Consider the following 12341-nt stretch of genomic DNA (forward strand, 5'->3'; position numbering starts at 1 on the left):
TGCCCCTTCACCAGCTCGGAGAGCAACGTCTGCCGCTCCGCCGAGGCCGGGTCCCGGTCCAGCCTGCCCTCCAGCCCCCGTGGACCCGCGGGGGCCCCCTCTTCTCCTCCAACGAGTCCCTGGAGCGCTGCCACGCCCTGCCGGGTCGGGCGTCGCGGTCGCGGACCCTGGAGGAGCCCCTGAAGGCCGGGGGCGCCTGGGGGTGCACTCCCGGAGCAGCCTTGCCTGCTCCTCGTCGCCCCAGCTCAGCGCCCCCTTCGCCCCCCAGGAGCCCGGCGCGGCGCTGAACCTGGGCTCCAGCCTGCAGCTGCAGACGCTGCTGAGCAACATCGACAGCAGGGAGGGCGTCTACTCCAAGCTGGGCGGCCTGTACGCCGAGTCCCTGCGGCGCCTGGCCCTCAAGTGCGAGGACCACTTCACTCGCTCGCAGAGGAACCCGCTCAAGTTTGAGGAGAGCAACTGGTCCCTGTTCCGGCTCACGTCCCACAAGCCCAGCTGCAGCTCGGGGGACGCCGTCTACTACTCTGCGGCCTGCGCCTCGGACCCCTGCAACTCCTACGCTGTGAAGGTAAGAGTTCAGAGTAGTGATGCACCGAAATGAAAATTTGTGGCCGAAACCGAAAACCGAAAATAATAATAAACACTTGGCCGAATACCGAACAATACCGAACATGGTTCTTCGCAGTTTTTCATTTATTTTGCCAATTTTTTCACCATTGCATAAATCAAATAAATTTGATTTAGGCATGCTTTTAAAAGAAAAAAATCTTTTACAAAATTACAAGGTAGTAAACATTTGTTGAACATAAAAAACTGAACATTTTTTAATTTCTCAGCATTTCTTAAATATTCCAGCAGACATTATACCAGCAAAGAACAATAACTTAAAATAAATAAATTAGCAAAATACATTTTTTGGCCATCTTTGAGCTTACGTTAGGCTTAACTGACTGAACATTGTAACATAGGCCTTAAAACAATAAAAATGCATTAAAGCGCTCAGGGTTTTTTATCATTTCAAATGATAAATCAAACTTGTAGCTGAAAGACTTTGCAGATGTGCCCCCTCTAGATATTTGAGCAGAACATTCATTGCAAACAGCCATTCTTGTATTATTCTTTGCCACTCTAAAATACTTCCACACTGCTGACATGTTTGCACCACTTCACTCCACGCTCTTCGCTGTTTGATTTCCTCATCTAAACGCACCTGTAATAGATTGATTTATGTTGTTTTGGTTCCACCTGCTGGTGAATGTTAGGTAAAATTCTTATGTGGTTAGTTTTTGGTTGGCCAACGATTTATGTTGGCGCAACAGTTACGGAGCGGCCAGTCTATTTCCTTATTTTACAACGCCGTTATTAATTGTTCGGTTTTTTTCCCACTTATTCCACCGAACACCGAAAGTGTTTTTTTGCCATTTTCGGCCGAACAATTTCGGTTACCGAACAATCGGTGCATCACTAGTTCAGAGGGATCGTGTTGCCGGTGTTGTTTCTGTCAGCCTGTTTCAATTTTAGTTTCACTCTAGTCTTTAGGTCGAGCTATCATTTTAGTTTTTATTAGTTTTATTCACGTTCATTCTCCTTTTTATTCGGTTCAAGTTTCAGTCGACTTAAAGTCTGAGCATTTTAGTTTAATTTAATCAGAATTGTCCAGGACATTTTGACATTTTGTCTCGTTTTGGTCAGTGAAAATGAAGACACATTTTAGCAGAGTTTTTATTTTCTAATCTACATCTCGTCTCGTTTTCCTCAGGTGATAACGGTTCGTTGACGATGATATTTAGTCATAATTTTCGTTGATGAAAGCAGCTTTAGTTTTTACGTAACAAGTAGGGCTGAACGATTTTTGAAAATAATCTAATTGCGATTTTTTTCCTCAATATTGCGATTGCGATTTAATATGCGATTATTTTTTTCAAGGTCCTGTTCTCATGTATTTTTCAACTACACAAGAAATAAATCAGTCTGTTTTATAATAAACAATGCCAGATTTATTTAAAGCACAGATTACAACAATAAAGAAAACTAATTTGTGCCTTTACCTCTTTAACACGTCTACACACGGGTCATTCTCTCTGAACCCAATCGCACGACACCAAACCGGGTTAAACTTTAGCCAAAACGAGGCGTAGTTTAATAGAAAAACACAGAAAAACTCCCACAGAGTACAAAAAACCTTCCTCACAGGCAGTACTAGAGTTGTAAAAAAAGAATCAGGGGGGATGGTGGATTTTATCATATGGGGACAGATAATTTGTGCTGATTACAAATAATATAATATATTATAAATAATAGCAGTGACCAAAACACCTGCAGAAATACTGCAGGAATGACATAGCAGCAGTTAAATGCAGCCTTCTGTAAGCTTTAAATATCCACTGGGCTTACATCAAATACATCAAAACACAACAATAAAAAACACTTTTCTGAACTTATCAATATGACTCTGTCCTTCACAGGATAAGTAACATGGATCACTGCAAAAACTCACAATCTTAACAAGAATATTTGTCTTATTTCTAGTTAAAATGTCTCATTTTAGTAAAAAAAAATCTTATTACACTTAAAGCAAGATTCATCACTGGAAAAAACAACAATTTTCACTTGAAATAAGTAGAAAAATATTCCAGTGGAACAAGATTTTTTTGCTTGTAATAAGAAGATAAATCTTGTTCCACTGGCAGATTTTCCTACTTATTTCAAGTAAAAGGATTGAAGGAAGGAAGGAAGGATTGAAGGAAGGAAGGAAGGAAGGAAGGAAGGAAGGAAGGAAGGAAGGAAGGAAGGAAGGAAGGAAGGAAGGAAGGAAGGAAGGAAGGAAGGAAGGAAGGAAGGAATGAAGGAAGGAAGGAAGGAAGGAAGGAAGGAAGGAAGGAAGGAAGGAAGGAAGGAAGGAAGGAAGGAAGGAAGGAAGGAAGGAAGGAAGTCCTGTCCTTCACAGGATAAGTAAAATGGATCACTGCAAAAACTGAAAATCTTAACAAGAATATTTGTCTTATTTCTAGGTAAAACAAGACTCATCACTGGAAAAAAAAACAACAATTTTCACCCTGTTTCAAGTAGATTTTCACTTGAAATAAGTAGAAAAATCTGCCAGTGGAAAAATATTTTTTTACTTGTAATAAGAAGATAAATCTTGTCCCACTGGCAGATTTTTCTACTTATTTCAAGTGAAAATGTACTTGAAACAGGTGAAAATTGTCAAATAAGTTATTTTTCTGGTGTTATTTTTTGGTGATGACTCTAAATGTTGAAATAGCAGTAAAACCACATTCATTGATGAAATGACATAAGGGATGGAAAGGGGGGATGACAGTTTTACAGGGGAGATGATTTGGACCGTTTTTATTTCAGGGGGGGGTGATTTTGACCGTTTTTTATTTCATCCCCCCTCAACTCGAGTACTGCTCACAGGGAACTCAGAACTTCTTCATAAATAACTCAAAAATCACAGAGAAAAAAAAAACACCAGCAAACTAACAAACAAACCAATAAAGCTCACAGAGTTAACAAAACGAACCAGCAATGAACAACTCGCAGCCGCTCTTTAACTTCTCCTGATGAGCTGAAAGGGGCTGCAGGTGGTTTAAGGGCTGATTTATGGTTCAGCGTTACACCAACGCAGCACCTACGCCGTAGGGTACGCGGTACATGCATCGTACGGTGTGCGTCGCCGCGTACCCTACGGCGTAGGCTCTGCGTCGATTTAACGCGGAACCATAAATCAGGCTTCACAGCGCGACTGTCCGCCCGGCTCATGCTCGGTTCATATATTTAATACATTTATAAAGCCCATATATTTATAAAGCCCTGCCTGGCCGAGCCCTAACACTGAGGCCATGGTAGATAGGCTACAGTAGGTTACAGGCGGACACGCGGCACTGTTGACTTTTTTTCCCTGCCGGCAACGTGACCAGATCACGTGACTGGTCAAATCGCAGCCTTTGCGGTCAGAAAATCTCGTTTTATCACATCGCGATATTATCGCAAATGCAATTAATCGTTCAGCCCTAGTAACAAGTCAGAGTTAAAATCTGGGATGTATTTCCTCTCACCAGGAAGGTCTGATACCTCCTACAGTGAAATAATTCACCTTTACATCCAATTTCCTTCACAACTCTGCTTTAAAATAAACTCCACTGGGCCTTTTGGACCCATCCATGACTGGGCAGAAATAGGAGAGTTAACGTGTAACTGGATATTTCTCTAGAAGTTAGTTTATGACCATCTTACGCCAGTAAAAGATAAAAACGGTGTCGCCTGATGACGTTTCGGCCCGTCATTCTCCCATGAATTTCTCTTTAATCACAGATCTGTCATAAATAAGTTGGAGACGTGTTTGAACACACCTTGGACCGTTACAGCGTTTGGAGACTAAACGGTTGGAAATAAAAAACCTCTTTAGATGTGGAAGTTAAACATTAAAGTCACACATTTTTGTATCGTTACTTCACGAAAACAAAATTCTTCAAGAAACAGTTTTAAATTCCTGTCTCTGATGTTTAAAGGGAGTGTTTATAACAGCCAATCAGGATAGAGGGGGGCGTGGCTTCAGCCCTCTGATCTTTGAGGTCAGAACTGCCTGATGAAGCAGCGGCTGCTGCTCGGGTCGTAAACGCCGAGCCGCCGCCTGGCTGCTCGCACTCTTGCATAATAACTTTAGGCCCAATTAATCTTTACATTCCAGCCAGGATTTACAACCGGCCAAACCCCCGTCGTCACGGCGACAAACACACAGTAAAGTAAAGCAAACAATGATTATACTATAATCTGGAAGCAGCGCTGGTTTGTCTCAGTAACTTAACTTTTGTTCTGACTTTATTGCTTCTTAAAAGAAGATTATAATCTGTCCAGTCCCGTTTTTTTCAGATATCTTTTCTTTTTTTTCTTTTTTTTTGTATATTCAGATTTTATTAGTTTTCAACATCACCATAAATCAAGAGGACTGACAGATCCACAACACAATATACATATCATACACGCCTCCCAGTGTTAAACACACAAAAGAAAAAGACATAAGTTAAAAAAAATAAATAAAAAAAAATCTGGGGAAAAAGAGCATTAACAATAAGTAAATAAATAAATGAAAAATGGAGGAGGTACAGTAAGGTGATCTAATATGCTTTCTTTGATTGTACATTAGGGCTGCAGCTATCGAATATTTTAGTAGTCGAGTATTCTACTAAAAATTCCATCGAGTAATCGGATAAAACATATTTTTGTTTAGTTAAAGAGCAATTATAAATATACATAAGATGTTAGATGTTAATTGACACCACTAAGACTAAATTAAATAATACAGTAGGTTCATGGCTGTGCATTTAAAGACCCTGAACTTACACCAGTCGACCAAATCCACTGCCTTCACTCAAAAAACTAAGGATCTTACCAAGAAGTTTTCTTATTTCTAACCTAAAAATGCCATTACACCTGATAACACACATCACATTAAAGGTTAGGTGTTTTTCCCACGTGTTTCAATTGAACTTTCATTTGTGTCAAGCAAATTTTAAAGGAGCATGAGGCAGGATTGAGGCAGGATTTATGAAAAAAATTAGTATACGTTTTAACTTTTCTAGTAATAATGTCAGATGAAGCGTTCCAAACCCAAAAGAATGATTCCTCTAGTGTATCTCTCCTTTGCCTTGAACAGGCTGTGTGCTGCAAAATGTGCTGCAATTCGGTCCCGAATTTCCCGCGCTGTCCTGCGGATGTGACGTCACATGACGCTGCATGCGCGTTCTCCCCGTTCTCCCGTGCCGGCTTCGCTGTTGGCTGCAGTACCCCCGACGGCCATCGTGGCGAAGGGTGGCGCTAGAGAGTCTCATTTCTTTAAAGGAGCCTCATGCTCCTTTAAAGGGAAATTTCGTTTTTTTTACAACCTGGACCTTATTTCTGGCATTTTTTATGGTCGTATACTCACCCAGGCAAGTTTGGTGTCATTTGGAGTCCTTCGGAAGATATTAGGGGTTTTTTTGCGAGCCGCTTCTCCATGTAACGGTAGTGAACGGGGCACAGCGGGACACAGACGATGCAGCGTCTAAATAACACATGATTGCCGCGAAACTCTTCATTTCTTTTATGAATCACTAGATCTGCACACAGACGTCATGAGTTCAGAGGTCTTGTTTACAAACTGATTTATTTGTTACACACACAGCCCCGGATGTAGACAACAGGTCCTGGAAGTGTCAGCCCGACACTTAGAACCTCGGTAGAGTAGTTACAGAAAAAATATCTACTCGACACGTTAGACCCCTAGTGGGAAAGAACCAAACCAAGTGGAGGAGAGCCGAGCTGAGTAGGAACTAGTGGAAAAGCGCCATAAGTTTTAACATATTTAGATGTCCAAGAAGAAATACGAAAGGACAGATAGTCAGTTAGGACCTTTGTTATACTGAGCCAGAAGGCCTTGACAGCATAGGAGACATTGGTTTCGCAGCTCTTTATTTATTTTAGATATGCGGGTCACATACAGGACTGTGAAAATTAGAATATTGTGATGAAGTTCTTTATTTTCTGTAATGCAATTACAAAAACAAAAATATCATACATTCTGGATTCATTACAAATCAACTGAAACATTCCAAGCCTTTTATTATTTACATATTGCTGATTATGGTTTACAGTTTAAGATTAAGATTCCCAGAATATTCAAATTTTTTGAGATAGGATATTTGAGTTTTCTTAAGCTGTAAACCATGATCAGCAATATTAAAATAATAAAAGGCTTGCAATATTTCAATTGATTTGTAATGAATCCAGAATGTATGACATTTTTGCATTACAGAAAATAAAGGACTTTATCACAATATTCTAATTTTCTGAGACAGTCCTGTAGGCTCTGCATATCTTGAATTGTATGAATGAATGAATGAATGAATGAATGAATGAATGAATGAATGAATGAATGAATGAATGAATTATTTTATTTTCGTGTCCAGACATTTAAATGACCCATCCCTCATGGGATTACACAGACTTTACTTCAAAATATAACATTCCGGTGTGTAAACCACCTACTTCCAGCTACAAATAATAATAATGATAATAAGCAGCAACAAATAATAATAATAATAATAATAATAATAATAATAAATAAAATTAAAATATAATAAATAAAAAAATAAAATAAAATAAAATATCCCACACTAGAAAATGAAAAAAAAAAAAAAAAAAAAAGATGTATGATTCTGTATCAGACACACCTGGAAAAGTAAATGCTGAGTGGAGGATGTGGGTGCAGCTGGACTAACGCGCTTCTATCTCCCTCCAGATATGCAAGAGTCTGTCGGCGGAGGCCAAGCAGGCTCACCTGTACGGCCTGTCGGTGCAGCAGAGCATCCCCCCCCACTTCAACCTGCAGCAGGACTGCGGCCACTTCCTGGCCTGCGTCCCCCAGAGCATGCTGGGAGGAGCCGGCCCCGGCCCCGCCCCCGCGGCGCCGAGCCCGCCGGGGGCGGAGCAGGAGCGGGTGGTTGTCATCGCGCCGGACATCCCGCAGCAGACGGCGGCCGACTTCGTGCGGGAGTGGGAGGCGTTTCACAAGGTGCAGCCGGAGGTGTACGAGCGGCGCGTCTGCTTCCTGCTGCTGCAGCTCTGCAACGGCCTGGAGCACCTGAAGGAGCATGGGGTGACGCACCGCGACCTCTGCCTGGAGAACCTGCTGCTGGTGCCGCACCAGCGCCGCCACAACCCCGCCGACGGCGCCGCCGCCGGAGACTCCCAGCGCCACCTCCCGCGGCTCCTCATCAGCAACTTCGCCAAGGCCAAGCGCCGCTCGGCGGAGGACGCGTCGTCGGTGGGCGTGAAGCGCGACCACGCCCGGCTGGCGCCGGAGATCGTCTCGGCGGCGCAGTACCGCAAGTTCGACGAGTTCCAGACCGGCATCCTGATCTACGAGCTGCTGCACCAGCCCAACCCGTTCGAGCTGCGGCCGGCGCTGAAGGAGCAGGACTACGAGGCCGCCGACCTGCCGCCGGTGCCGTCGGCCTCGCTCTACTCCGCCGGCCTGCGCCGGCTGGCGCAGCTGCTGCTGCAGCCCGACCCCATCAAGCGCATCCACATCCAGGAGGCCAAGCGGGTGCTGCAGAGCCTGCTGTGGGGGCCGCGCCGCGACCTGATGGAGCAGCAGTGGGAGCGGCAGGCCCCGGCGCCGGCGCCGGGCCTCTACCACGGCCCCCGGCACGAGGGCCTGCTCAACTGGCTGGACGTGAAGCGGGCGCTGCTCATGATGAAGTTCGCCGAGCGCTCGCTGGAGCCGGAGAGGAACGCGGAGCTGGAGGACTGGCTGTGCTGCCAGTACTTCTCCTCGGCTCACCCGCTGTCGCTCTGCCACACGGCCGAGCTGCTCTACTCCCTCAAGGGATGATTAAAACTACACAAAAAGGGGGGACCACCTGCACACCGTTTCAGCATTATGCATGAGAGCCATCCATGGAACGAGCCGAGCTTTTGCCGTCATCCATCTCAAACCGTTAAAACGGAGCGTAACACGATTATGGCGTTTTTTTCCACTAGTTCCTACTCAGCCCGGCTCGGCTCGGCTCGGCTCTCCTCCACTCGGTTTGGGTCTTTCCCACTAGGGAATACTAGGGGATACTTTTTCTGTATCTATTCTGCCGAGGTTCTGAGCGGCTGAGTCGGGCTGTGATGTCATCGCACTACAGGACACCGATTGGTCGGGGAGCTGGGAGTCAGGATGTGACATCAGCTGAAGAGAGACTCTGACGGAGCTTCTTGTTCATTTAATTCCAGCAGCAACGGCAGCAGAAGTCTGTTTGGTGATCCAACTCTGAGGTGCAGATGTTCATAAACCTGGTGCTGAGGAGAGAATTAAAAAGGGATCTAGACGGAGATAAGGAACGACCAGATCTACCAGGAGTTCTGTCACTTCATAGCTGCTCCCAGCTGAGTTTTCAGCAGCGCCGAGACAAACTAGTGCTGGGCGGTATACCGGTTCTTACCGAATACCGGTGTTTATTTTTCTTATGATATGAATTTTTCATATACCCAGTTCTCGAGTTGTAAAAAAAAAATCAGGGGGGATGGTGGATTTTATCATATGGGGACAGATCATTTGTGCTGATTACAAATAATATAATATATTACAAATAATAGCAGTGACCAAAACACCTGCAGAAATACTGCAGGAATGACATAGCAGCAGTTAAATGCAGCCTTCTGTAAGCTTTAAATATCCACTGGGCTTACATCAAATACATCAAAACACAACAATAAAAAACACTTTTCTGAACTTATCAATATGACTCTGTCCTTCACAGGATAAGTAACATGGATCACTGCAAAAACTCACAATCTTAACAAGAATATTTGTCATATTTAGTTAAAATGTCTCATTTTATTAAAAGAAATCTCATTACACTTAAAACAAGACTCATCACTGGAAAAAACAACAATTTTCACCTGTTTCAAGTAGATTTTCAATTAAAATAAGTAGAAAAATCTGCCAGTGGAACAAGATTTTTTTTTGCTTGTAATGAGAAGATAAATCTTGTCCCACTGGCAGATTTTTCTACTTATTTCAAGTGGAAATGTACTTGAAACAGGTGAAAATGGTCAAATAAGTTATTTTTCTGGTTTTATTTTTCTGGTGATGACTCTAAATGTTGAAATAGCAGTAAAACCACATTCATTGATGAAATGACATAAGGGATGGAAAGGAGGGATGGCAGTTTTACAGGGGGGATGATTTGGACCGTTTTTATTTCAGGGGGGGATGCCATCCCCCTCATCCCCCCTCAACTCCAGTACTGCATATACCGTAATACCGGTGAGCATGTACAGTAGCGTACACAACGTTGGGAACGCCGCGTGGCGCTACGTTCCGCTGCGCCGCTGGACACTGTTTGTGAGGGGACTGTTTAGCAGCAGTGATGCACCGATTGTTCGGTAACCGAAATTGTTCGGCCGAAATTGGCAAAAAAAAACACTTTCGGTGTTCGGTGGAATAAGTGGGAAAAAAAACGATCTTAGAAACCGATTAATAACGGCGTTGTAATATAAGGAAATAGACTGAACAAACATAAATCGTTGGCCAACCAAAAAGTAACCACATAAGAATTTTACCAACATTCACCAGGAGGTGGAACCAAAACAACATAATGCTGGGAAATTAAAAAATGTTCAGTTTTTTATGTTAAATAAATATTTTCTACCTTGTAATTTTGTAAAAGATCAGTCAGACAACACTTAAAGTCTAATATAAAGGTTTTTTACTGGCTTTTCAAAATAAAAGCTGGTGGCGAAAAGTCCCAATAACAACAGCAGAAATAATGATCTTGTTTATTTTTGATAGTTTCTGGAATTGTATTTCAAATTAAGATAATATAAATATATATATAAAAGGGTTACATAAAGTCATTAGAGTGAGATAAATGTCAGATAGTCAGACAAGTTTGGTTAGGTTTGTTGGGGATTAAATTCAAACTTTCTCGCTTATTTGAGTGCTAATAACCTCTCCAGTTGAGACTATTGTGACAGTTTATATACATGCGTTTGGTTTTTAGATGAAACTTCAACGACTTCGACTACAATTTTCAGGTAGGCTTCTAAGAGGCTATTCACCTAAATAATCTGCAAAATAAAATACAAATCTTTGGAATTAAATCATCATAATTTCCTGCAGAAAAATCTCATTTCCGTCACTATCTCCATTAGGAATGGGCGATATTTTACCGTTCACGATAAACCGTCAAAAAAATTCCCCACGGTAAGAATTTTTCATCTCACGGTAAAAACGATAAATTCCCATTGATGACGTTTTTGTGTAAAGCTGATTTATGGTTCTGCGTTAAATCCACGCACAACGTACGTGAAGAAAGAAAGAAAGAAAGAAAGAAAGAAAGAAAGAAAGAAAGAAAGAAAGAAAGAAAGAAAGAAAGAAAGAAAGAAAGAAAGAAAGAAAGAAAGAAAGAAAGAACAAACAAAGTCTTTAAGTGTTGTCTGACTCATTGTAAAGGGCATCATTTTCTGCGGCCATGCAAACCTGTATTTATACTAGTGTGGACATTAATGTTTTTCTACAATATTTCCTCCTCATGACAGTAAAATATGCCATTCTAAGCCAATTTACTGCAGCAATTCCTTTCCAAATCATTAGAAAATGTGGTTAACAACCAGTTGTGCATGAAAAAAAAAATACTGTGATATACCGTGAAACCGATATAATTTTGAAAAATACCGTGATATAAATTTTTGGTCATACCGCCCAGCACTAAGACAAACTAAAAACATTAAAAAGCGTTGCCACTTGAAGCTTCTCTCTCTCTCTCATGTTTTAACTTGATATCAAACACAAGTCACAGACCCAGCAGCACATCTATCATCTCCTCCAGGTTCTACATCTTTAGTGTTTTTGTCTTCTTAGTTTAGATCACACAATCAAATACGTCACAGCAGCTTCATCCAACCTCCTACTTCTGCTCCAGGTGCTGGATTGTAGTGGAAAAGAAACCAGGCCAAGTTGAGATGAGTAGAGCCGAGTAGGCAGGGGCGTCAATTGGGTATGAAGGTACGGCAGCCGCCACACCTCGGCTTCAAGGGGAAAATGTAAATGTTTGTTTTTTAAATAGATTTATGGAATTACTCTGTGTCTATTTGTATTGATTATTCTATTACTTAATACATATAGAATAACTACAAATGCAAATCAGAACATGATCGATTTCACTAGTTATTATACACTGCAAAAACTCAAAATCTTAACAAGAATATTAGTCTTATTTCTAGTTAAAATGTCTAATTTTTAGTCAAAAAAAATCTCCTTACATTTAAGACAAGACTCAAAAACAACCATTTTCACCTGTTTCAAGTAGATTTTCACTTCAAATAAGTAGAAAAATCTGCCAGTGGAACAAGATTTTTTTGCTTGTAATAAGAAGATAAATCTTTTCCCACTGGCAGATTTTTCTACTTATTTTAAGTGAAAATTTACTTGAAACAGGTGAAAATGGTCAAATAACAAGTTATTTTTCTGGTAATGAGATTTTTTGACTAAAAATGAGACATTTTAACTAGAAATAAGACAAATATTCCTGGTAAGATTTTGAGTTTTTGCAGTGAGCGAGACTGGATTTGAAAAAGTTCCAGTTTTCTTGACCACACAGATAATCTACATAGACTTCTGTGATGAGTATTTGCTGGACGTGTTGATTGATACTCTAGTTCAGTTCTGTGATCGTAACCTTGCCATACCTTAGTAAGACTGAATTGACGCCACTGCGAGTAGGTGCTAGTGGAAAAGTGCCATTACTTACCAAAGTTTGTATTTATAGTCCGTAGCGGGAACGTCTGACACACTGACTGACTAAAAA

The 12341-nt window shown here is 41.7% G+C and overlaps 1 protein-coding gene across 1 annotated transcript in view; it reads left to right on the forward strand.

Moving 5' to 3' along the window:
- The window catches only part of LOC133454859 (inactive tyrosine-protein kinase PRAG1), a 40956-nt gene extending 31943 nt beyond the window's left edge, over positions 1 to 9013 (forward strand). Inside the window, 5 exon segments of the mRNA XM_061733580.1 lie at positions 1 to 2; positions 4 to 90; positions 93 to 183; positions 186 to 568; positions 7283 to 9013. The exon segment at positions 1 to 2 is cut by the window's left edge and continues 204 nt beyond it. Of these exon segments, the coding sequence (XP_061589564.1) occupies positions 1 to 2; positions 4 to 90; positions 93 to 183; positions 186 to 568; positions 7283 to 8377 (1658 nt within the window). The 3' untranslated portion in view covers positions 8378 to 9013.
- Positions 9014 to 12341: the final 3328 nt, after the last annotated feature.

The sequence above is a fragment of the Cololabis saira genome, chromosome 11 (genome assembly GCF_033807715.1).
Source record: "Cololabis saira isolate AMF1-May2022 chromosome 11, fColSai1.1, whole genome shotgun sequence".
In the NCBI taxonomy this organism is placed as follows: Eukaryota; Metazoa; Chordata; class Actinopteri; order Beloniformes; family Belonidae; genus Cololabis; species Cololabis saira.